The sequence below is a fragment of the Thalassophryne amazonica genome, chromosome 11 (genome assembly GCF_902500255.1).
Source record: "Thalassophryne amazonica chromosome 11, fThaAma1.1, whole genome shotgun sequence".
NCBI lineage: Eukaryota > Metazoa > Chordata > Actinopteri > Batrachoidiformes > Batrachoididae > Thalassophryne > Thalassophryne amazonica.
This window is the reverse complement of record NC_047113.1, coordinates 47646775-47670788: the sequence shown is the minus strand read 5'-3', so window position 1 is coordinate 47670788 and position 24014 is coordinate 47646775. Positions and strand designations below refer to the sequence as shown.

Sequence of the window (24014 nt, the reverse complement as noted above, 5' to 3'; positions counted from 1 at the left end):
TTATTTCCGTTAATTCCCCATAGGTTTGCTAGTGACCATCTCAGAGCTCATATTACCCTTTCACAACAAAGTTCTTCGCTTTTATTGTGAACCACATTCAGGAAAACAAGTTAAAAGCAGTCACTTGCAGAGCCATTTGTTGCCTTGCCAAGCCTGTGGCCAGGCCATAACTGCCAAGCAAAACTGATCTATTTTAGTTTATAAAAAGGTGCATTTGATTTATCAGTAATATATTACATCTTATGACATCTCTAATCTCTAAAGGCCACTTTTAGGCCTCCTACTGCATTTTCAAGTGAAGGTTATTGACTAAATAACACTTAATTAAAAGTTTCAATTTTTATTGATGTGAAAGTAACCCACAATGGAGACAAGGCCAATTACAAAACTTTACATTAACCAGCAGTCAGTATACACATAAAGCCTTAAGTACGCCCAGTGTTTATTTGGTTTACTTTGAGAGACAAAATAGAGTTTAGCGTGTCTTCGGTACAACAACCTGTTCCTAAAAGGTCTGTGTCATCAGTCAGCAAGTAACAACAACAAAGAACTGAAGAGATCGGGAGAAATCAATGTCTTTATCGTCTTTATTAAGATATCAAGCAGGCACAGTATACGACAAATGTGTCCACTAAAAATCAGCCCTCGATAACAAAATATCCACAGCAAGGTAGTCTGACCACTCCAGATTTAAGTCCAACTCTAGCACAGCAAAATACAAATTGATGAGGGTGGGATGGGAGTGGGGGAACTTAAAAATTTAAAACGCTTCCTCGTGAAGAATATTCACCTGTCACACTGCGCGACCATCCTGCCACAGTTCAGAGCTTTCAGACGAGCAATATAAAAGATTCAGCTTTGAGACCAAAGCAGCAAAAAGACTCACGTATTCACCTGCAAAGAACTCTGAGCTGCTTCTTTTAAACCTTTGATCTCCATTTAAAGCTCTAACAGTTGGAAGGTTGAAAAAAAAAAAAAGAAAAAAAAAAACATGCAATGTGAAAACTTAATTAGTGTTATGGACAAGGACTTACACCATATTAAAATTTGTTAAATCCCGTTCCTTCCTCATCCACGTCGAAAAGTGGCAAACAGAAAGCATACCGCTGCCTCCATTTGGGCTGTTTGTGGAGGCATTTGGTCTCAATGACCATTACAGAAGCTTTGCAGCTTCAAAAGGCAGTGACAAATACTTTAGTCATTTTACTAAGCAGGTTCTTTTACACTCTCAGCAGCTGAGGCCATTACATAGGTTTGGGTCGGCTTGTTGGCAAGAGCATGCCCAGCGCGTGAAGAAGCACTCGCACAATTTAAGTTCTAAAACAGAAGGTTGGATAGAATACTTTCACCTTTGGTTTGCCGTCTAAAGTGATCATGAAAAAGTATATATCAAATTTGAGATGTTAATGAAAAAAAAAAAAAACCCTCCAAATACTAAAGGGGATTACAAAATGAGCCAGGCAGCACTGAAAATAGTGTTGAAGGACAATTCTTTTCTCAACTGAAATGTATATTGTAGCAAATATATGCATATAAAGATAGAAAACCTGGGCCCAGATGGAAAAAAAAAAAACATTACTTCAGCTCTTCAAGGCTGAAGCAAAAATATATTTAAAATCTCACCTGTTACTAGGACATCTAACTGAAGTTATTGCTCAAGCTAAAATAAGGCCGTAGAGATGTTGCATAGGTTGATATTTGGAGTATAAGGTTGATACAGAGGCTGAGGTTGTATAATTAAAGATAACAGTGGAAACCCCCAAAGAGAGCCCACAGTATTACATTATAATGGGCTTACAATGCAAAATAAAGCCTCTTGGAATTAGTTTGTACAATATTCATGATATCCACTCCCTTTATTAGAAAAACAAAATTGAAAAAGTGTTCAAATGACTTGCTGATCTATCATCCTGTGTCATATTAGATTGTTTCAGAATTCCTGTAAAATATGGCAGACAAGAATTACACTGCGTCACAAGCCATCCATGTAAAGATGGAATGCATTTTTCAAATAGGCCTAAAACTGTTGACAGACAAAACCGATGTATATAATTCATTGGCCCATACTTAGTCTATTTTTTAAATCATAATGAGGAAATCTAGATACTATCCATAGCCTTGAACTCACTCAAGGCCTGCACAGGGTTGATATGCTTCTTTTGAGAGGACCTCTTGACTCTGTTACTTTGGCCGTCATCCTGCTTCTCTCTCTTCACCAGTGGCTTCTTCTCAGGGGCTTTCATCTTCCAGGAAATTGCTGGCATATTGAGGGCCTGCATGCCCTGGACCTTCTGGTACTTGGTCGATGCAACATAGGAGGCCTTCACAGTGGACACCACTGTGTTCATCAGGTTCTTTGCTGCCTGTATAAGTGACATGGCACTGTCCAACTGAGTACATGGAGAAGACATGGGGGGTGGGGGTGGGGTGGAGACTGGTCAATGATGGAGGCAAATGATAAATTTAAACACTTTGTGAATTTGAGTTTGGTGAAACTATGGATGTCTACAGCAGAATTATGGGTTCCATGAGAAGGTTTTCTGAGGAAAAGCCAAGACAAAAGTTTGGCAGACAAACGTACATAATGTGGCAGTCGGTTCACATCAGATGTGCAATAATCTGATCTGAACTGGCATTCTGTAAAAAGCCTTTGATCACCATTTCACTAATGGGATCATTAAAGGTGATGTAGCCTCATATACATAAAACAACCCTGAATCATCTTTTCCTCACCTCAAATTTTAAACTTTAATATGTACAAACTGAACTGCCTCCTGCAGTTTAGCTACACAAACAACCTGATCATAATGAAATGTTCAGATAATTAAATGCGTGTTGACCTTACTCCTGGACGACCAGCTCTCCCCCCAGGTTCTGAACCTCAGCCTTGACCTTGCTGCAGATGTTGAGCTGGTGGCAATACAAGGCGATACGCTGCAGATAGGCCGCAGGTCCTGCTTACAGGTGGAGTCGGGGCACTAAACCACACAAAGACAAAACATGTCAAATAGGTTCCACAGCAATGCAGCATTATGAGCAATACAAACAGGTTTTTGATGCTTAATGCATCATTTTGTCACTTATATTCTTGGTGCCTTCAATATGAACATTGTCATTTAGCAGATGCAAGGGCCTTACACTTCATCACGCCGAGTTAGGAGCAGCGTGACAAGTAAGGTAAACACCCACATTAGGGACGTGCTGGAGGCAAAATGGACAAATGCACACCCACAACGTGTAGACTGATAACTCATCTTTGCTGAATTAAGCACAAGATCAACTCACACAGAATACAAAAGTGATTTTTTGAGGAAAATTCTGCAGTCAATCAAACTGCTCTTATGGAGGTAGGGACAATCTTTTCTACCTTGAAGTAAAATGCTAGATTTCAAGTGCTTTTTAACTCCTTTAAGCCCTAAAGTGTTAAAATAATGTGAACTATCAAATTATTCACTTCCGTGAGTCGCAACACCTAAAAACCCACAAAATGCACCTCATTTAGCACTGGTCATTTTTTTGTAGTACTTTCATCCCATCCTAACCCTTGGATAATGACCCACAATGACCTCTCAGCTTGCTCAACAGGCCCCCTGCCAGTATGTTAATTATGCCTCGATACTCTCCTTGAAGCTCATGAAGTGATGGATGGAAACGCTGACGGAACCCCGACACTGCACATCAGATATGTTTGCTGGTATAGTGACCTGACACACAGGGAAGCAACGGTATGTCAGCCACGGCCGTGACATCAGCATGAAGAGACGGCCTAATAAAAGAAGCTACAGACTGACAGCTTCCAGCGTCATCTCTTAAGCCAAGTACGTATGTCTGCTATAGTACAAGGGCAGCCATGTGCGTGAACAGGCCAGGTAAACATGCTGGCTGATACAGCAGCCAGTATTTGCGGGTACTTGGCAGTTTGAAGGAGAGTTGCTTTGGCAGCTGTTCATTCTGACTCCATGGAAAAGGTGAAAGGGAAGTAATAGCAGCCAATCTTTTAATTGAGAGAATATCTGCAAAGAGGACAGAGTATGTACACGTGTCTAGATGAAATGAAAACTAGTGCTGACTGGCTGTAAGTGAACAGATGATGTATATTAGTCGCAGCAAGTACTGCACTCAGTGGTATTTAACCCTATAACACCAAGTGTCATATTGATACAGGATTTTCTGAGATGTCGCTTCATCAGTGTGACATTTTCCCCCAAAAAACTCATCGTATACAATGAGATACTTTGTACTGCACAGACAACCACCAGATATCAGTATCTATGCATCAGAGGGCCTCAGATGAGACATTCATAAGGGCTGCCTGAAACAAGTGATCCACAGTAGTTTCCCTAAGAAAATTCAGCATTTTATAGGTTTGAAATGTTATGTTTGCTCTGGATATAAAATGGATGTTTTTATGATAGAACGCCCAATGTAGCAAATATGATACAAATAAAAAATCATATGTGCAAAAGGTTTTTTTTTTTTTTTTTTTTTTTTGGTGGGTTTGTTAAAAGGTCCAATAAAGACTTGTTTCAAAAAGTTTGAATTTTCTGACAATTATTTCACAGGGTGGGCTTTACAGGGTTAAATGCAAAAACATATACGGAAACTGCCGTTTGTTTTCTCGATGCAAAGGAGGAGAACGGAATCCTGACTTTTGCACACTTCAGACTCAAACCGTTAATACTTCTAATCCTGCTGAGCACATCAGTATCCCTGGTGGGCGCATGGGCACTTCACTGAAGAGTGCTTCGACTTCAACATAAAATCTGCATGTGTGCATTTACACAACATCCCAAGTGAACTCAAACATGCTGTTTGAGCAAAAGACACTGTACTACCAAAATATATCCCAACGCCCGCCGCCAGCCCCATTTCACATTTACAATACACAACTGTCTGAACAACGACAATTTTTGGAGTTCAGCCTCTGTACAGTTAGCTCAGTGGATTAAAGAGTATAGTACCAATATGCTGATCTGGGTTTGATTCCTGTACATGCCATTTGTGCATCCTTGGACAAAACTATCTGCATTGTCCCAGTCCACCCAGTTGTAATTAAGTACTAGTCTTAGCAGACATCCTATCCAACAGGTCATCACATGCTCATCCACTTCACACAAAGAATATGGGGCTAAGGTCGGTACAGGAGTGGCCCTCCAGAACTACACAGCAAGCACTACTTCTTCTGTACACCCACCACAAGTGTAGCTGAAATGATGCAACAAAGGTGTGACTGAAATATAAGCTTTGAATCTGTTTAATTACAAAAAAGAAAGAAGAGATGGAATTACAGCAATTTTAAAAGACTTTCCATTTCAAGAAGCCAAAATAGTTCAAAAACTAAAAATGATAAATAAGGAATGTTTAAAACTGGTATAAAAATCCTTTACAGTCTGACTGCCTGAAGTCTGGAACCCATGAACATCACCAAATGCATTTTCCTCCCTTGACATGCTTTCCAGAGGTTTGCTGCAGCCTCCTTCACTTGCTGCTTATTTGTGGGTCAGTCTGCCCTCAGTTTTGCCTTCAGTGAGTGAAAAGCAGCTCTGTTTGGTTGAGGTCAGATGAGTGATTTGTCATTGAAGAATTATCCCATTACTTTGCCTTGAGAAGCTCGTGAGTTGTTTTGGGTCATTATACATCTGTAGTGCGAAACACCGTCCTGTAAGTTTAGCTTTTGGCTGAGCAAAATAGTATAACTTTGTGCAATTCAGAATTCACTGTGCTGCTTCCATCAGTCATTAAATCATCAATAAGCTACCCTTAGGATCATGACCCATTTATTTCTCTATAAGTTAGCCTAGGATTTTATCTGTCCAAGACACTGTTCCAGAACCTGGAAGGCATATTGAGTTACAATATCAAATACGAATTCAAAACTAAGAATCAATCCAGACATTTTCACCAGTTTAATTTGTTGGCACAGGGAGGAACAGGACACAGTAATGAAAGTTTGTCAGCCAGGTGTCCAATTACTTCTGGCCTCAGAAAACGGGAATATTACGTATACAAGCAGCAGAAATTCCAGAATGGTTAGGTTTATATTTTTGTAAAAAAGAAAAACCTTTCACTCTCCTTATTTAGAGAACTATATTCAACCTGTGATGATAACTTTGAAGTATCTGTGTCTATGTATTTTATCGATATATATAAATAAAAATAAATAAAAGTGTATCCAAAAAAGATGCGGCAGAGAGCTACAAGGGATAATCATCATACAGGAGAGGACTATGCATGTTAGTGAGAAAAAAGAAATAGAAATAGACAAGAAAGAACTGGAAAAAAGTAAGAGGAACAGTGACAGAATAATGAGGGAATGTCCAAATTGTGCAAGAGGATGAAGACTGAGGGGGTTCTACTGTGGCTGGGGAGTGGACGGATGATGTGTGACTGTGCGTGCACAGATGCACACATACAACAGCGCAAACCTGGGATGAGGCGAATGCAGCAGTCATGCTAATGAGGGCTTGGAGAAGTACTCAGACGCCTGAGAGCAGGGCACTGTGAAAGCCATCTCTTGTGCTCATACTCAGCTCAGCTGCTGGCTTCACTCAGTGCTCAGGAAACTGTGCAGGGCCTGCTCTCACTGTGACATGGTGAATACATTAGTTACACAGAGACATGAACTCCTTAGATTGTTTTGGGTAGTAGCTCAAGACCATTTAGTACCTTTCAACAAAGTGCCATCTGGCTATAATTGTTGTCCAATGACTGGCATTATATTATAAGAACGATTTCTATCATTACTGTATGTATGGTTTCAAAGTATTGTGTGTCCCGAGAACTTTAGAATGGTTTGATAATCCACGCAGACAGCTAAATTACAAGAATAGTTGAGGCTTCTTATATCTCTGGATATCTTTAAGATAGTCTTAGAAAAATTTGAGGTACTGTATTTTAAACGAACAAACAACAAACTGAAAAGGTCGGCTGTTTCAGGTTGTTCTAGCCTTCAACAGTTTACTCTTTATATCCTACAGGTGTTTTTTCAGAAATTTCTGTCTAAGCTAACCAAAAGTAAAAGTTATTACTCTAACATTTGATAAGTCATTTACTTCCTACCAGCTGAACGAAAACCCTTAATATTTGAGGAAAAAAGAGTAAACATCAATTTAAACAGTCACAGGTTCAACAACACTGACTCGTTTACATGCACGCAATAACCTTTTCATAACCGGAATATCAGCAATAAACCTGGTTGCGCACGGCCATGTCAACACCCGCAAAACCCCGAATATGCTCATATTCTGGTTTTTAAAAACCAGAATAAGACTCCTGGATTACTCCTTTTCTAACCGAAATCAGGTCATATAAACGCGCATCGGGATATCCCATAGAAAGGAACATTTTGTGTTCTGCGCATGTCCTATCTGCAAGGAATCTTGGTCTTCTGAGTACGGCAACTACTTGTATGCGATGCGTGCAAACCCACCGGACACCACAGAAGCAGAGGTAAACAGCGCATTGTTGTTCTGCGTCCTTATCAGGGGGGCCGGTCGCAGCACTGGTCAGCATCACCGCGATTGCTCTCACTGCCACCGATGCACTTACTGAGTCTGCGGGCTCGGAAAACGCCACAGTGGGCCACTCACACTGCCACCCTCTCTGCTGTGCGGAGCTGCGCCAACTCTGGCAACAGGTCCAGACACTACGCTCGCTGTTTTGATGCGGAGTGCTCCGGCATTTCTGGTAAAATCCGCAGCGCTGCAGGGTCTCTGTATAAAGCAGCCGCAAAGCTCTGTGGCCATGACTTGGATTCTTTGCGGGTCCCGCATCCGTACCCCCAGAGGCAGTGAGCAAAAGGAGAGCACGCGCATTGTGTTCTGCGTGTATCCGTTTATAATCTTCTCGCCCAGAAGAAAAAGAGTGTTTACACAGGAGAGAAAAGTGAGAAAATGTTAATGCCTGTTTGAGAAAAGTGTATAAAGTGTGTAGTGAGGGGTTCTACAGCCTTAAAACATCTATAATAATTGTAAAAAACTAACCACTGACTACTTTTGTGGATTTCGCCTATTGCGGGTATTTTTAGAACGTAACTCCCGCGATAAACGAGGGACCCTGTACTTCATTAGTATCGTGAAAGACATGAATATAATGTCTTTTATTGACGGTAGAAAGTACCAAGTTAGCGGACATTTACAAGAAGGTGGCTGAAAAGTTACGCAAAGCAGGATTTGCACAAACGCCAGACTAAATCAAGCACCAGTGGAAGACGTGTGTCGCTGTTTAGATGGGGATATTCAAATGATACCAATGACCATGTATACAGGAGTAACTCTGCTTAAGCATTGCAAACGGGTTATTCCTAATGATTCAGAAACTGGAACATTGACCTTATCCCGAATATTAATGGCATGTAAACATTGCCAGTGATAAATAGGGATGCAATAATTCAGACTGCATAACTTTTTGAATCAGTAAAAAGAAAAAAGTGACACAAATGCCACTTTGTTTTCCATTTGTAAAAAACCAAAAACAAAAAAAACATGTGAAAAATGAAAACAAGAAACTTCTGCCTGTGGCCCTGCATGAAAACAAGGTGTCCAATGTTTAAAAAATAAGCCACACCCACAGTATTGAAGTGTCAAGCACAAACTTGCAGCACCTTAAGTTGTCTGAATGCTGCAGTATGGCCATCCCAAGTCCTTTCATACATGTTTACCACTCTGCACAAGTCGCTTACTTCCCTGAGATCCACCCACACTCGCAATCTCAGATGGCATAGAGAAACCCACTGATGTGATCAGTGGAGAAGATGGGGAAAATGTTAAATACACGCTGTTCTTGCATCCTTTCCATGCTTGGGCTTGAGTCACTTCAAGCTTAGAATGCCGTGAACAGAACACAAAAGGACAACATGTATTGATACACAGTCCAAAGACAGCAGAGGCTATCTGCTTTAAACATGCTCCATTAGCGTAGACGGGCAACTAGTTTCCCTCCTCAGACTTTGACTTGCACTGTAATGCTGCATCAAGATTTTCCAGTTATTACTTAAACATAATTCACCATGACAATAAACCTGTATTTTACAACATTATGTAAATTTTATAAGTAATTTGCAGCTCATGTGTGTGCTGAATTGTGGACGGTGATCTGTTACTACCCAATGTAGCAAATATCAATCAATCAATCAATTTTTTTATATAGCGCCAAATCACAACAAACAGTCGCCCCAAGGCGCTTTATATTGTAAGGCAAGGCCATACAATAAGTATGTAAAACCCCAACGGTTCAAACGACCCCCTGTGAGCAAGCACTTGGCTACAGTGGGAAGGAAAAACTCCCTTTTAACAGGAAGAAACCTCCAGCAGAACCAGGCTCAGGGAGGGGCAGTCTTCTGCTGGGACTGGTTGGGGCTGAGGGAGAGAACCAGGAAAAAGACATGCTGTGGAGGGGAGCAGAGATCGATCACTAATGGATTAAATGCAGAGTGGTGCATACAGAGCAAAAAGAGAAAGAAACAGTGCATCATGGGAACCCCCCAGCAGTCTACGTCTATAGCAGCATAACTAAGGGATGGTTCAGGGTCACCTGATCCAGCCCTAACTATAAGCTTTAGCAAAAAGGAAAGTTTTAAGCCTAATCTTAAAAGTAGAGAGGGTGTCTGTCTCCCTGATCTGAATTGGGAGCTGGTTCCACAGGAGAGGAGCCTGAAAGCTGAAGGCTCTGCCTCCCATTCTACTCTTACAAACCCTAGGAACTACAAGTAAGCCTGCAGTCTGAGAGCGAAGCGCTCTATTGGGGTGATATGGTACTACGAGGTCCCTAAGATAAGATGGGACCTGATTATTCAAAACCTTATAAGTAAGAAGAAGAATTTTAAATTCTATTCTAGAATTAACAGGAAGCCAATGAAGAGAGGCCAATATGGATGAGATATGCTCTCTCCTTCTAGTCCCCGTCAGTACTCTAGCTGCAGCATTTTGAATTAACTGAAGGCTTTTTAGGGAACTTTTAGGACAACCTGATAATAATGAATTACAATAGTCCAGCCTAGAGGAAATAAATGCATGAATTAGTTTTTCAGCATCACTCTGAGACAAGACCTTTCTGATTTTAGAGATATTGCGTAAATGCAAAAAAGCAGTCCTACATATTTGTTAATATGCGCTTTGAATGACATATCCTGATCAAAATGACTCCAAGATTTCTCACAGTATTACTAGAGGTCAGGGTAATGCCATCCAGAGTAGGATCTGGTTAGACACCATGTTTCTAAGATTGTGGGGCCAAGAACAATAACTTCAGTTTTATCTGATTTAAAAGCAGGAAATTAGAGGTCATCCATGTCTTTATGTCTGTAAGACAATCCTGCAGTTTAGCTAATTGGTGTGTGTCCTCTGGCTTCATGGATAGATAAAGCTGGGTATCATCTGCGTAACATGAAAATTAAGCAATGCCGTCTAATAATACTGCCTAAGGGAAGCATGTATAAAGTGAATAAAATTGGTCCTAGCACAGAACCTTGTGGAACTCCATAATTAACTTTAGTCTGTGAAGAAGATTCCCCATTTACATGAACAAATTGTAATCTATTAGACAAATATGATTCAAACCACCGCAGCGCAGTGCCTTTAATACCTATGGCATGCTCTAATCTCTGTAATAAAATTTATGGTCAACAGTATCAAAAGCAGCACTGAGGTCTAACAGAACAAGCACAGAGATGAGTCCACTGTCCGAGGCCATAAGAAGATCATTTGTAACCTTCACTAATGCTGTTTCTGTACTATGATGAATTCTAAAACCTGACTGAAACTCTTCAAATAGACCAAATATGGCCACAGGACATATCTTACAGAATCAAAAGTTGCCTCACGTTTTCAGAGAACTGGGCTTCCCAGAGAATCTTAAGGTTGGAATGTGTGACATTGGGCTGACCCTGTATTATCACCCTGCACGAAAATGCTAATTTTTGCAAAGTGACCAGTCTTCAAAACATTTCCTGGCTGATTTACGACATCTTTGGAAAGCTTCAACAAACAGTCCAAATGGATCAAGCCACTTGTTGAAATGGTTCCAGGCAGAGGTGGACTGCCCATTGAGAGTCCTGGGACTTTTCCCAGTGGGCCTTTCAATAAATGGGCTGATGGCTGCCAGTTTTATTTATTTATTTTTTTTGATGGTAATACGAGGTCTATTAGAAAAGTATCTGACCTTATTATTTTTTCCATAAGCATATGGATTTGAATCACGTGTGATTGCGTCAGACAAGCTTGAACCCTCGTGCGCATGCATGAGTTTTTCCACACCTGTCGGTTGCGTCATTCGCCTGTGAGCAGGCTTTGAGTGAGGAGTGGTCCAGCCCCCTCTGCGGATTTTCATTGTCAGGAAATGACGGAAGGATTTGGGCTTTTTTTCCATCAGAATTTTTTCAGAAAGTGTTAGAGACTGGCAGCTGAAAACCATTAGAAAAATTTATCTGGCTTTCGGTGAAAATGTTACGGGCTTGGTAGAGAATAAGGAGTGTTACTGACGCTTTAAGGACAGCCCCCAGCGGCTGTGGGGCACGCCGCGCTCCGAAGCCGCCATCGACAGGCTGAACGACCATTTCATTTCTAAACGGATGGCTGTCTGGATCCGTGACCATCGTGTGCCATTTCTCTGGTTATCACAAGAGCTGGACATCAACCATTTTCTGGCAGATTTTCACTTTTAACAAGTCATGGAAAGCCGAGCGGAGGCTTTGCGCGTCATGATGGATTCGCTACTGGAGCGAGACAAAACCACCTCCGTTTTGGTCTCACAGAATGGCTTTGAGATGGCGTTCAGACAGCTGTCGGTGGTTTTTCCATCGAGTGATTATCCGAGAAATTGTGGATGTGCCTGGACATGCCAGAACATGTCCCGTGAGGCTTCATCACGGTGTTTCTGTGTGCCATGCGGCACCGCCGCGACGCGCGAAGCCTCCGCTCCTCTTTCCATGACAAAAACTCCTGTAACTGTGGAATGTGCTGTTCATTTCCAAACTGGACGCTGTGTTTTATCCGGGACGTCGTCTGACTAGCACAGGAATTGTGAAAAGACGTGGACATCAGCACTTTTTGGCACATTGAGACAGACGTGCAGAGGAATTCCGCGCGTCGTGGCGGTGCCGCATGGCGCACAGCAACGCCGTGATGAAGCCTCACGGGACATGTTCTGGCATGTCCAGGCACATCCACAATTTCTCGGATAATCACTCGATGGAAAAACCACCGAGGGTTCAAGCTTGTCTGACGCAATCACACGTGATTCAAATCCATATGGTTTTTGAAAAAAATAATAAGGTTGGATACTTTTCTAATAGACCTTGTATCACAGACTTTCTGATACCTTGCTTTTATCTATCATTAAGTTGTATGGGGTTTCATTTTGGCTTGCTGGTGTTGCCATAGGATAGGAGGTGCAAGGCAACATGCCCCTGTCTACACATGTGAGGTTAGAGCGGGAGCGCATAATAAGGAGCCAGCCATTTGGCTGCGCTCAAACGGTCTTTGGTTGTCTTGTGTTTTAATGCTCAACAAACCTTCGTCGTCTTGCTTTTATATTGGTGGCAGCATTGGGATTGCTCGAACAGGTTATGTACCAAGCTGTTAATTCACTATGTTGCTGTGCTAGCTTAGCCGCTAACTCGCTACCGAGCACAATACTTCAAAGACTGTTGCAATGGCGTTGCAGTCACGTGGTGTGGAGACAAAGACCCGCTGAAGCCCTACGCGATGTGGACTGCCACGAACTTGCTAAGCGGAGAAATTAGGATCGACCTGCCCGCACCTTTTGTTGGTGTGTGTCCTTAAGATCAAGTGAGCAACATACTATGTAGGCATTTATTTTATTCAAGGCCCCAGAATGTAAAGAGATATTGTTCAGTAGAGTTATTAAGGGATTGTGTGTTTATACAAGGTCTGTTAGAAAAGTATCTGACCTTATTGTTTTTTTTTTTTTGCAAAAACCTGATGGATTTGAATCACGTGTGCTTGCATGAGCCAACCTTGAACCCTCGTGTGCATGTGTGAATTTTTTCACGCCTGTCGATTGTGTCAGTTGCTGGCAAGCAGCATTTGTATGAGGTCGTGTGTAGTGCACTCGGCGGTTTTTCATTGCAAGGAAAATGACGGAACGACTGGAGCAGCGCTACTGCATCAAATTTTGCCAGAAACTGGGTGACAGCCAGGTGGAAACCATTCGGAAGATTCAGGCGGCTTTCGGTGACGATCCTATGGGCATCACACAGATTAAGGAGCGGTACAAACGGTTTAAAAACGTCCTCACAACGGTGGAGAGCGAGCCATGCTCAGTGAACCCAAAATTCACCGATAAATTCCAGTTTTTTTATTTCTATATTTAGTGCTCCATTCCTTAATTTTCCTTGCTTTTCAACATATTGTCTCAGTAATAAAATATGAATCACTTTCCATATTCTCAAATTCTCAGTCACCTGTGTTTGTACCTATATATATATATATATATATATATATATATATATATATATATATATATATATATACGAGGTCTATTAGAAAAGTATCCGACCTTATTATTTTTTCAAAAACCATATGGATTTGAATCACGTGTGATTACATCAGACATGCTTGAACCCTCGTGGACATGCAAGAGTTTTTTCACGCCTGTCGGTTACGTCATTCGCCTGTGGGCAGGCTTTGAGTGAGGAGTCGTCCACCCGCTCGTCGATTTTTTTCATTGTTTAGGAATGGCTCAGAGACTGTTGCTTTGTTTGATAAAAATTTTTCAAAACTGTAAGGCACAACTGAGTGGACACCGTTCAATAAATTCAGCTGGTTTCGGTAAAAAATTTTAAACGACTGATGAGAGATTTTGGTCTGGTAGTGTCGCTTTAAGGACGGTCCCACGGCGCCTGACGGCGATCTGCGCTTCGAGGTGGCAGCGTCTCGCCGTTTCAAGTTGAAAACTTCCACATTTCAGGCTCTGTTTGACGCAGTAAGTCGTCAGAGAACAGAGAACTTTCAGAAGAAGTCGGCATGAGGGTTTATTCGGACATTCAATTGTTAACGGTAATTTTGTAATGAAAGAACGTGCGGGCAGAGTCGCATGTCGGGCTGGACCCGACCACGGGGGGTTGCGGCAGGAAAAACACCATCCGTTGGAAATCTTAACGGGCAAGTTGGAACATGCCCAAGCTGTTAAACAATTTCTCAGTTACTCACTTGTTGAAAGCCATTAAAAGCCGCCTGAATTCTACAAATGGTTTCAACACGGAGGTGTTTTTCCTGTCGCGGCGCACACAGATTTGCCGAGTCGTCACGGAAACGACTCGGCAAATTTGCGCGTACGTCTTTCATTAAAAAAAATGTCCTTAAACAGTGGAATGTCCGCATAAATTCCTCATGCCGGCCTCTTCTGATCTTCTCTGTTCTCTCACGATGTCCTGGGTGAATTAAAGCCTTAAATTAGGATGTTTTAAGATCGAAACAGGCCGACGACAGCGCCTGGAAGCGCTGCAGGACGTCCCGCTCCGTGGGAAGTCCTTACACCGACAGAAACACCCCATAATCTCTCATCAGCCGTTAAACTTTTCACAGAAAACCATCTTAATTTCTCGAATAGTGTCCACTCGATATTCCTCACAGGTCCAGAAAAAATTTTGATAAAGCAACGCACGCCGTCTCGAGCAGCGTGTGAAACAAAGGAATTCAGCCGAGAGGGCGGGACCACATCTCACTCAAGGCCTGCCACAGGGAAATGACGTCACCGACGCGTGAAAAAACTCACGCATAGCGCACGAGGGTTCAAGCATGATTGGTGTAATCGCATGTCATTCAAATCCATATAGTTAAAAAAAAAAATAAAAGGGTCGGTTTATTATCTAAGAGACCTCGTATATATATATATATATATATATATATATATATATAAAATCTCTAAATATTACACCGTTGTGTTGTCTTGTGTCCAGCTGAAGACCAATGTTTAATTTCCTCCTCCTTAACAGGCGGTGCCCCTTTCAAGGTATCTAATTAAATTTCAGATTCAATCAAATATTGTTTTAACTCAGATCTGCTACACCACTAATAATAATATTTAAATGGTCTAGCTGATTGAAAATATTTAGCTGCAAACACAACTTTATTTAAAGATGTACAATTTTCAAAATGGCCATCTGGCCTTTCCAGGAGAACAATATGCCAGTTCAGGTATCAAGTGTGAGTGTCACACATTGCCACAAACACCTCACCATGGAACCACCCAATTGTGGCTAGCAACCATTAAGCTGGATGCCAATCTCTTAACACAAGAAGTAGTTTATACATCATGCTCTTAACCCGAAAGACCAAGCTCTTGAATAAAGATAAGGAAAAATCTTCATTCTACTCAGTACTTGACTTTTTTACAATTTGTTGGACGGCCACAACCACGAGGACAATGGCCAGGCTAGGGTAAGGCTAACTGCAATGTTTAAAAAATGTATAATTACAAAGTTTATTTACATTTAGTGATGTAAATGTACACATTTATCTCCACTTTGTTTGTTCTCCAGCTAGTTTACTTGAGTTCTTTGTGCCTCAAACTTAATCAGCTTGTGAGCTTCTGCTTGCCAACAGTGTTCACATTACAATTAAATTATGCGGCAAATAAAATTATTTTGCTTCTGGACAAATGCAGCAATAGCTCCATGTTTCAAAAATAAATGACATTTTTTCCTCTGCATAATGCATATTCAGACAGGTACAGCTAATATACTGGCAAAATATATGGTCCAGTAAATCTAATGAGTGAATTTCTCCATACGTCTGTCAGACCACACACACACACACACACACACACACACACACACACACACACACACACACACACACACACACACACACACACACACACACACCACACACACACACACACACACACAGGATACGTCCCCCCAAGAGCTGGAACATATGTGACAGATTTTACAGCTTTAGAGAAACTACACAAACACCAGTTGTGACATGTTTTGGCATATAGTCCTTCACTAATCAGAAGATTATGTATTACCCTTGTATAAACAGAACTGTGTGATCACAACAAATTGCGAGGTACACAGACATATCCACACAGGTATGTTTACAGTGGAAAACAGGCAGATGACTCAGAAATCATTTAGATCCTCACAGACAGGAATAGTACAATTTAGCCACTAATGATTACGCTGTTGTTACAGGGAAGACTATGAGCACATTGAAAATTTAAGCAAACACCTTTTTGCCCTGTTAGCTTCACACAAAATAAGGAAACAAAATGAGGGTAATCACAATGATGAGTAGGATGGTGAACAAAAAGATTCCACTCTGCTTTGAGGTTGGGTAATGTCCATGATATAAATGATGATCAAGAAGGTCAGATCCATCTTTGGAAATGCCATGCAGTTCTGATGAATTCCATTAAACAGAGCAGAGACAGAGGCACTGCACTGTTGCTGCCCAGCACTGACCTTTCAGAACATATCATCCAAAGGAAATGCCAGTTTCTAATATTTACTGAGACTGCAGCACCGTGATGTGCTGCTGCCAGCAACCTGTTGGGGAATGCTACAAGGCAATATACAGATGCATTTTCTGATAAGTATTTTCACAGACACAGTCACAAAATACTTATACTGTCCCCAGATCCAAGAGAAGTAATTTGGAGCACATGGATATTGTGCATTCATTATTGGGGGGCTAACCTGTAGACATAGTTTACTGGAAGGGACTTGTAAAACTTAACTTTGTTATTATATGGTGGTATCATGTCATTTATATTTCAACAGCACCATTAAATTTTTATTTAATGTGAGAAAGGAAAACGGAAGTTTCATTTTCCAAGTGAACTCAAATATGCCTCGATCCCATGACTCATCCGCCATCATAAATAATTTGTTACCCTGCCTTTGTTAAAAGACAAAAAAATACTTCATTCATACAATCTGGAGTATGTGGCACCATAGATTGATTTTTGCACCTCAAAGGGAAGGGAGCAAATCCAAAATTTTCAACCAAACAGCATCTTTTATCCTGTTAACTTACTACCAACATGTAAAGCATGTGCAAAAAGAAAAAGTGCATATTTGTGTTTCTGGTCGTAGAAGGATAATAAACTGTGCCTAAGTTGGGAAAAGACCTTCAAGACGTCAAGCAATCGTATACTATCTGCCATTCCAAGATAGCGTTGCCAAAAGGCTCTGCAGGAATGGAGGGATATACATGACAAAGTGCTCAGTGCCCGTGGGAAAACAGTGATCCATGGCAAAGATTAAACAGATGTACAGAACAATTCACCAAAAAGATCAAACCATTTTTAAGGCAAACCAAGCCTCGAGACAGGACTACATTATCGTCATACCCAAATTACAGTTTGAAATAAATCTTCAAACTATATAAATTCTGTTTCTGTCTATTGGATAAAAGCTCAAAAAGTACTCTCAAAATCTGCAATCATGTTCAGCGTGATACACATGCGGACTACCTAATGTACTTTTGGTAATGTGCTCCTGTACATTTTCTTTTTTATAACAGTGTGATTCTCTTTCTGCGCTTTTGATTTTCAAATACAGTTAACCAGTATCAACTGAACTGTTACAAACTGAATGACAGGATCACATATCCTGTCATCAGATGTGCTAAAACGATGCCCCATAGTTGTGGAGGGCAAATTCAAACAGACTGGCACTTGGTGATGCTAATGTGACATTGAAGCAGCCAGAGTTTGAGCATGACGGGAGAAAAATATACCTGGGGGAAAGCCAAAGACTTTAGAGACAGCCACAGGGACCAATTAAATGGCCATCAAGTTTTAATATCTATGCTGCACCTGCCAGTCACATTTCACTGAAGTACTCGTAAGCAAAACTCAATGTAACAGCTTTTGTGGATTAGATGGGTACAAAAAGGTATCTTAAATTTCTTAAATCATTCATAGTTTGGGGGCTTTTGATAGTAAGATTTACTTGGTGGGACCCTTAAGATTATCTTAATATGATGGGACCAAAACTACACAAATATCTGCAAGTTGGGGGTGGGGGGAACCATACCTCGGGCCTCAAACCCTCCAAAATATGTACAGTTATAAAATAAAAGCTACAGCCAACAGGACTGTGACACTGATCAATTATATCAATCTATCCAATTTTTGGAACCACAAGTGGCTCTAGCAAGGGCAGAAGTACCATTATTACTAAAAGCAGCATTAAAACTAGGATCTAAAATTTTCTAAACCAGCCCCCCCGCCCCCCAAAAAAGTGAGAAGTAGTGCTGAGAGCTGACCCTTGAACTGTTGAGCTGAAAATGTCTGTGCTCTCTGGGTGATTTTGTTTCTCCACTGCAGCAGATAATTTACAACCCTCTCTGCTGCAAAGTGTTCCAGGCCAGAGCCAGCACAGACTGACCAGCAACAGAACACGTGGATCACAGTAAATCACTCACTCAATGCAAATTAGAAAAGTACACTTATGCATGTCACTATGCATCAAGAAAATAACACTTGCACAACAAACACAAAGCAAGCACTTCCATTCTTTACACAGGCAGGCCCAATTTTCTGTTCATATTTTCTACTTATGTTCATGCATGTATTCATGTAGCAAGAATGTAAACTGTGGAAATTTATGGGCTACACAGTGACTAACATGTCTGCATTAGAAAACAATTACACAACATTATCTGTTTACCAGCGTGTTCAGATGGCGTTCTCATTAGGTGCTATGCAGAGTTAAGTCATAAATTCTTAATAAACTGCAGTGCAGACCTTTGTCCAGCATTGACCTAAATCTTTAACGTTACACTCATTTCTTTAAACAATAATAAGGTTCTATTACACATATTAATTTTTTTTTTAACAACTTAAGATTCAATAGTCTACTATATGTATATCTTGTTGATGTGCATACAGTACAACAGCAAGCCGTGATGCAATCACGTTGAGGAAAAACACAGCAGGAGACCCTGTGCTATCAGTGAGGGACCATCTGCTGATGCCTTTTATATGAAGAGTCAAACCCCAGAGGCCTTTCAGGCCAGAGGCACAGAGCACAAGTGATTAATATACCTTGTTAATGAGCAGGCCCAGCACTGCCTTTGCTCCTCTGACTCTGTCAGTATGAGTGTAACTTGGTAGTGATTCATTTAACCAATGGTGCTGAAGTATGCAGGCCATCCTGATATGCCATGCTTTTGCTTTAAGTAACCTTGTGGCATCTCTGGCCTTGGAAGAAATGTACACCTAAATATAGACGGCTTTTACAAAGAAATACATGATTAAAAGTACTGCATGCCAGTTACGCAAATTATTAAAAGACTAACTGCTTGTGATGGATTAACCTCAGGACGTTTTCCCTTGCGCGCACACACACGCGCACACACACACACACACACACACACACACACACACACACACTTTCCCTTTCTTTATCTCCCTTTCATCTCTACATCAATCTCCTGTCCACTACCCCATGATCATCCCTGGATGTACTGGATGATGTGTCAGTGTTGAGTGTCGCCTGGTCTGCTCGCGTTTTGGTCTCTGCTGAGACGGAAAGGCTAAGAGGGACAACTGGATGTTCAGAGGCTGGAAGGGTCCTCGCTGTTGGCAAAGACTTCATTTCCAACAGCCAATGCTCTTCATTTATTCATACTTTGAGTGCTTCAAAGCCCAAAAGCCCCTAATAGGATGTACACACAAACACAGTCACGCCCCCCAACAAAAACAACAAAAAAAAACAACCTAGAAATAGCTTAGAATAGATAGTTGAGACAGTGGTGAAGTGGTCACCAAATGTAAAATATCTAAGTTTACACAAAGGAAAGCCATTGATGGTTTTTCTGTTTATATGTTGGCAAAAGCAGCCACACACACACACACACACACACACACACACACACACACACACACACACACACACACACACACACACACACACACACACACCACACACACACACACACACACACACACACACACACACACACACACACACACACACACCTGCACTGTTGCCCATCTGTTTTCTTTGGGGGATAACACTATTTTCATTAAAGTGAATAAGCATCATCAAGAAGAGCAGTGAGGCACAAAAGACCCTTTCTGGAATACCTTATTCTCAATATTCAGATGACACATGCAATTAGGTCAGCAAAGGTAAAACTTACTTTTGTTATAGAAGACAGGCTGTAACATTAAAGTTCTGAGAGAACTATAAATAAAAATAATAAAAAAAAAACAGAGGTGCAGTTCTCTTGGAGACCAGCTGCTCATTAGATCAGACTATGATGGATATCCGCTGAAAGCTAAAGACAGATGCTTCCATTATGTGTTCCACCAACGTTTGCTCATGCATCACAAATCAAACTAAGAGGTACTCCTTGGACCATGTGCAGGCCCTTCAAAACAAATGCTTAAAATGTAAACTCATGAAATTATCCTGTCAATATCAGTAGAAATGGGATATGCTTCATAAATGCCTCTGCAGCTAGATTACAACTGTTCTTCTCTTTTCATTTCACAAACTGGCGTAAAAAAAAAAACAGTCCTGAAGGAAAATTCCTTGAATCAGACATCAATTATAACTGCTCTGTGTATGTAACAGTGGTAACGAGCAGTATGAAGCATCCAAATAGTTGTAGTTAAGCCTGAACCGTTCATGTTAAAATAATGACTAAAGGATGATGCTTTGTGCTTCCATTTTACAACAGAGACGTCAACACACCAGAGTAAGAAAAAGACTGATGATGCATCAGACAATCGAAATGGAAAATCTTGCAGCAAATAACTGAAGCCAGTGCACGCCTTGATGAGCAACTGTTGTTTCATACAGGTAGGAGCAGCCCACAGTTGGTACAGCTTAACCAGAATAATGTCTCAACCAGGGCAGACTTCAAACTGAGTCTTGTTGCACACATCGCAACTAAGGTCCTTTATGATATAACAGCTAAACATACAGTGGGGAAAATAGTATTTGACCCCCTGTCAGTTTTCCATGTTTTCCCACCTACAAAGAATGGAGAGGTCTGTAATTTTTAATCATAGGTACACATCAACTGTGACAGACAGAATCTAAAAAAAAAACAAGAAAAAAAAAAAAGAAAAACAATCCAGAAAATCACATTGTATGATTTTTAAATAATTAATTGCATTTTACTGCATGAATAAGTATTTGATCCCCTAGAAAAACAGAGCTTAACAATTGGTACAGAAACATTTGTCTGCCATTATAGAGGTCAGACTTTCCTGTAGTTCTTGACCAAGTTTTCACACACTGCAACAAGGATTTTGGTCCACTCCTCCATACAGATCTTCTCCAAATCTTTCAGGTTTGGAGTTTCAGCTCCCTCCAAAGATGTTCTATTGAGTTGAGGTCTGGAGACTGGCCAGGCCACTCCAGGACCTTGAAATGCTTCTTACGGAGCCCCTCCTTAGTTGCCCTGGCTGTGTGTTTGGGGTCACTGTCATGCTGGAAGACCCAGCCATGACCCATCTTCAATGCTCTTACTGAGGGAAGGACGTTGTTTGCCAAAATCTCGCAATGCATGACCAATCCATCCTCGCTTCAATACTGTGCAGTCATCCTGTCCCCTTTGCAGAAGAGCACCCCTAGAGTATGACGTTTCCACCCCCATGCTTCATGGTTGGGATGGTTTTCTTGGGGTTGTTCTCATCCTCTAAACATGGAAAGTGGAGTTGATTCCAAAAAGCTCTATTTTGGTCTCATCTGACCACATGACCTTCTCCCATGCCTCCTCTGGATCATCCAGATGGTCACTGGTGAACTTCAAACGGGCCTGGACATGTGCTGGCTTGAGCAGGGGGACCTTGCTGCCCTGCAGGATTTTAAACTATGACAGCATCATGTGTTACTAATGTAATCTTTGTGACTGTGGTCCCAGCTCTCTTCAGGTCACTGACCAGGTCCTCCTGTGTAGTTCTGAGCTTTCTCAGAATCATCCTTACTCCACAAAGTGAGATCTTGCATGGAATCCCAGACCAAGGTAGATTGACAGTCATCTTGTGTTTCTTCCACTTTCTAATAAATAATCATAACAGTTGTTGTCTTCTACCAAGCTGCTTGCCTGTTGTCCTGTAGTCCACCCCAGCCTTGTGCAGGTCTACAGTTTTGTCCCTGGTGTCCTTAGACCAGCTCTTTGTCTTGGCTATGGTGGACAGGTTGGGTGTGAGTGTGTGAACAGGTGTCTTTTATACAGGTAAAAGTTCAAACAGGTGCAATTAATACAGGTAAAGAGTGCAGAATAAGAGGGCTTCTTAAAGAAAAATTAACAGGTCTGTGAGAGCCAAAATTCTTGCTGATTGGTAGGGGATCAAATACTTATTTCATGCAATAAAATGCAAATTAATTATTTAAAAATCACAGTGTGATTTTCTGGATTTTTTTTAGATTCTGTCTCACAGTTGAAGTCTACCTACGATAAAAATTACAGACCTCTCTATTCTTTGTAGGTGAGAAAACCTGCAAAACTGACGGGATCAAATACTTATTTTCCTCACTGTATGTATATTGTAACAGGGCAGCAAGTCTACTTAATAGATGTCACATAAATATTTTGGAAGTTAATGTACAGTGGCTCTCTGAGAAGTGAGACAATAAAAGTATTTAACTGATATACGAGGTCATGGATTACTGGAATAAAATTATGACAACATACACACAATGCATTGCACTGTGTGTGTGTGTGTGTGGTGTATTTATAATATACACACAACACACCCACACACACACACAATTTTTTTTTTCCAGATGTAGTACCCCGAAACAATACATTACTGCACACCTGACTGTGCTACAATTTTACTCCTGTAGAAAAACACGTTTTCCCATTTGTAGTGATGTTTCACTTTCTTCAGTTTGTGAGGCTTGAATTATGAAAATGATTATGACTACAATTCTCAAATCTCATCTATCCATCAGACGATATATAGGGCTGGACAGTGTGAAGACGGTCTGCAACTTACATGGTCGGCATGGTGCGGCCCAGCTTGTCCATTCTTGATCCTGCCTCTGCAATTTTCTTAGCAGCACTGATAACATCAGAAGTGTTTTTTTAAGTGGCCCTTTCCCCCTATGGAAACATGTGAAGACCAGTTATCATTTCTGATCCACTGCACAGTGAAGCAAACAAAATCTCTCAGGAGAAAATGGTGGTGCGCTTTGATGTACAAGCTAAAACTGCAGATGTCATTCTCAATTTTAGGCCTTTATGCGTATTACGTATACTTGTCCATATCAACCATAAATACCCAAAGCTCATTGTTAGCACAATCATTTTTTTTACCATTATGTAAGCTTCATCATTCAGCTGTAACTTCAAACCATTGACCAGGTGATAGAGTGGGTTGTCTACCAGCAAGTCTGATGTGTTTGATCTCTAACTGCAGCTGAGCGTTGAAGTATCACTGAGCATACAATGAACTGTTAAACTACCCAAACTGAGGTCAAAGCGCCATCTCAATGTCACACATGGGATTTAAGACAGAGGACAATGTTTCTTTTTCCTCTAAATGACCTTTCTTAAAACCTCTTGATAAAAGTCACATGTAATAGCAGCAACAGAGATCAATATAAAACAATACACTTAGTAAATAAGTTAAATAAAGCACTATCCAGTGAATAAATGCACTCCAAGCAAAAGTACTCAAAATATATACGAGGGCTGTCCGTAAAGTATAGGTCCTTTTTATTTTTTCCAAAACTATATGGATTTCATTCATATGTTTTTACGTCAGACATGCTTGCTACCCTCGTGCGCATGCGTGAGTTTTTCCATGCCTGTCGGTGACGTCATTCGCCTGTGAGCACTCCTTGTGGGAGGAGTCGTCCAGCCCTCGTCGGAATCCTTTGTCTGAGAAGTTGCTGAGAGACTGGCGCTTTGTTTGATCAAAATTTTTTCTAAACCTGTGAGACACATCGAAGTGGAACTGGTTCGAAAAATTAAGCTGGTTTTCAGTGAAAATTTTAACAGCTGATGAGAGATTTTGAGGTGATTCTGTCGCTTTAAGGACTTTTCACGGTGCGAGACGTCGCTCAGCGCTCT

The 24014-nt window shown here is 41.0% G+C and overlaps 1 protein-coding gene across 1 annotated transcript in view; it reads right to left on the bottom strand.

Annotated features, from left to right (window-relative positions):
- Positions 1–569: 569 nt before the first annotated feature.
- The window catches only part of ctnna1 (catenin (cadherin-associated protein), alpha 1), a 266205-nt gene continuing 242760 nt past the window's right edge, over positions 570–24014 (bottom strand). Inside the window, 6 exon segments of the mRNA XM_034181512.1 lie at positions 570–2434; positions 2748–2948; positions 2951–2978; positions 22406–22407; positions 22922–23024; positions 23027–23042. Of these exon segments, the coding sequence (XP_034037403.1) occupies positions 2100–2434; positions 2748–2948; positions 2951–2978; positions 22406–22407; positions 22922–23024; positions 23027–23042 (685 nt within the window). The 3' untranslated portion in view covers positions 570–2099.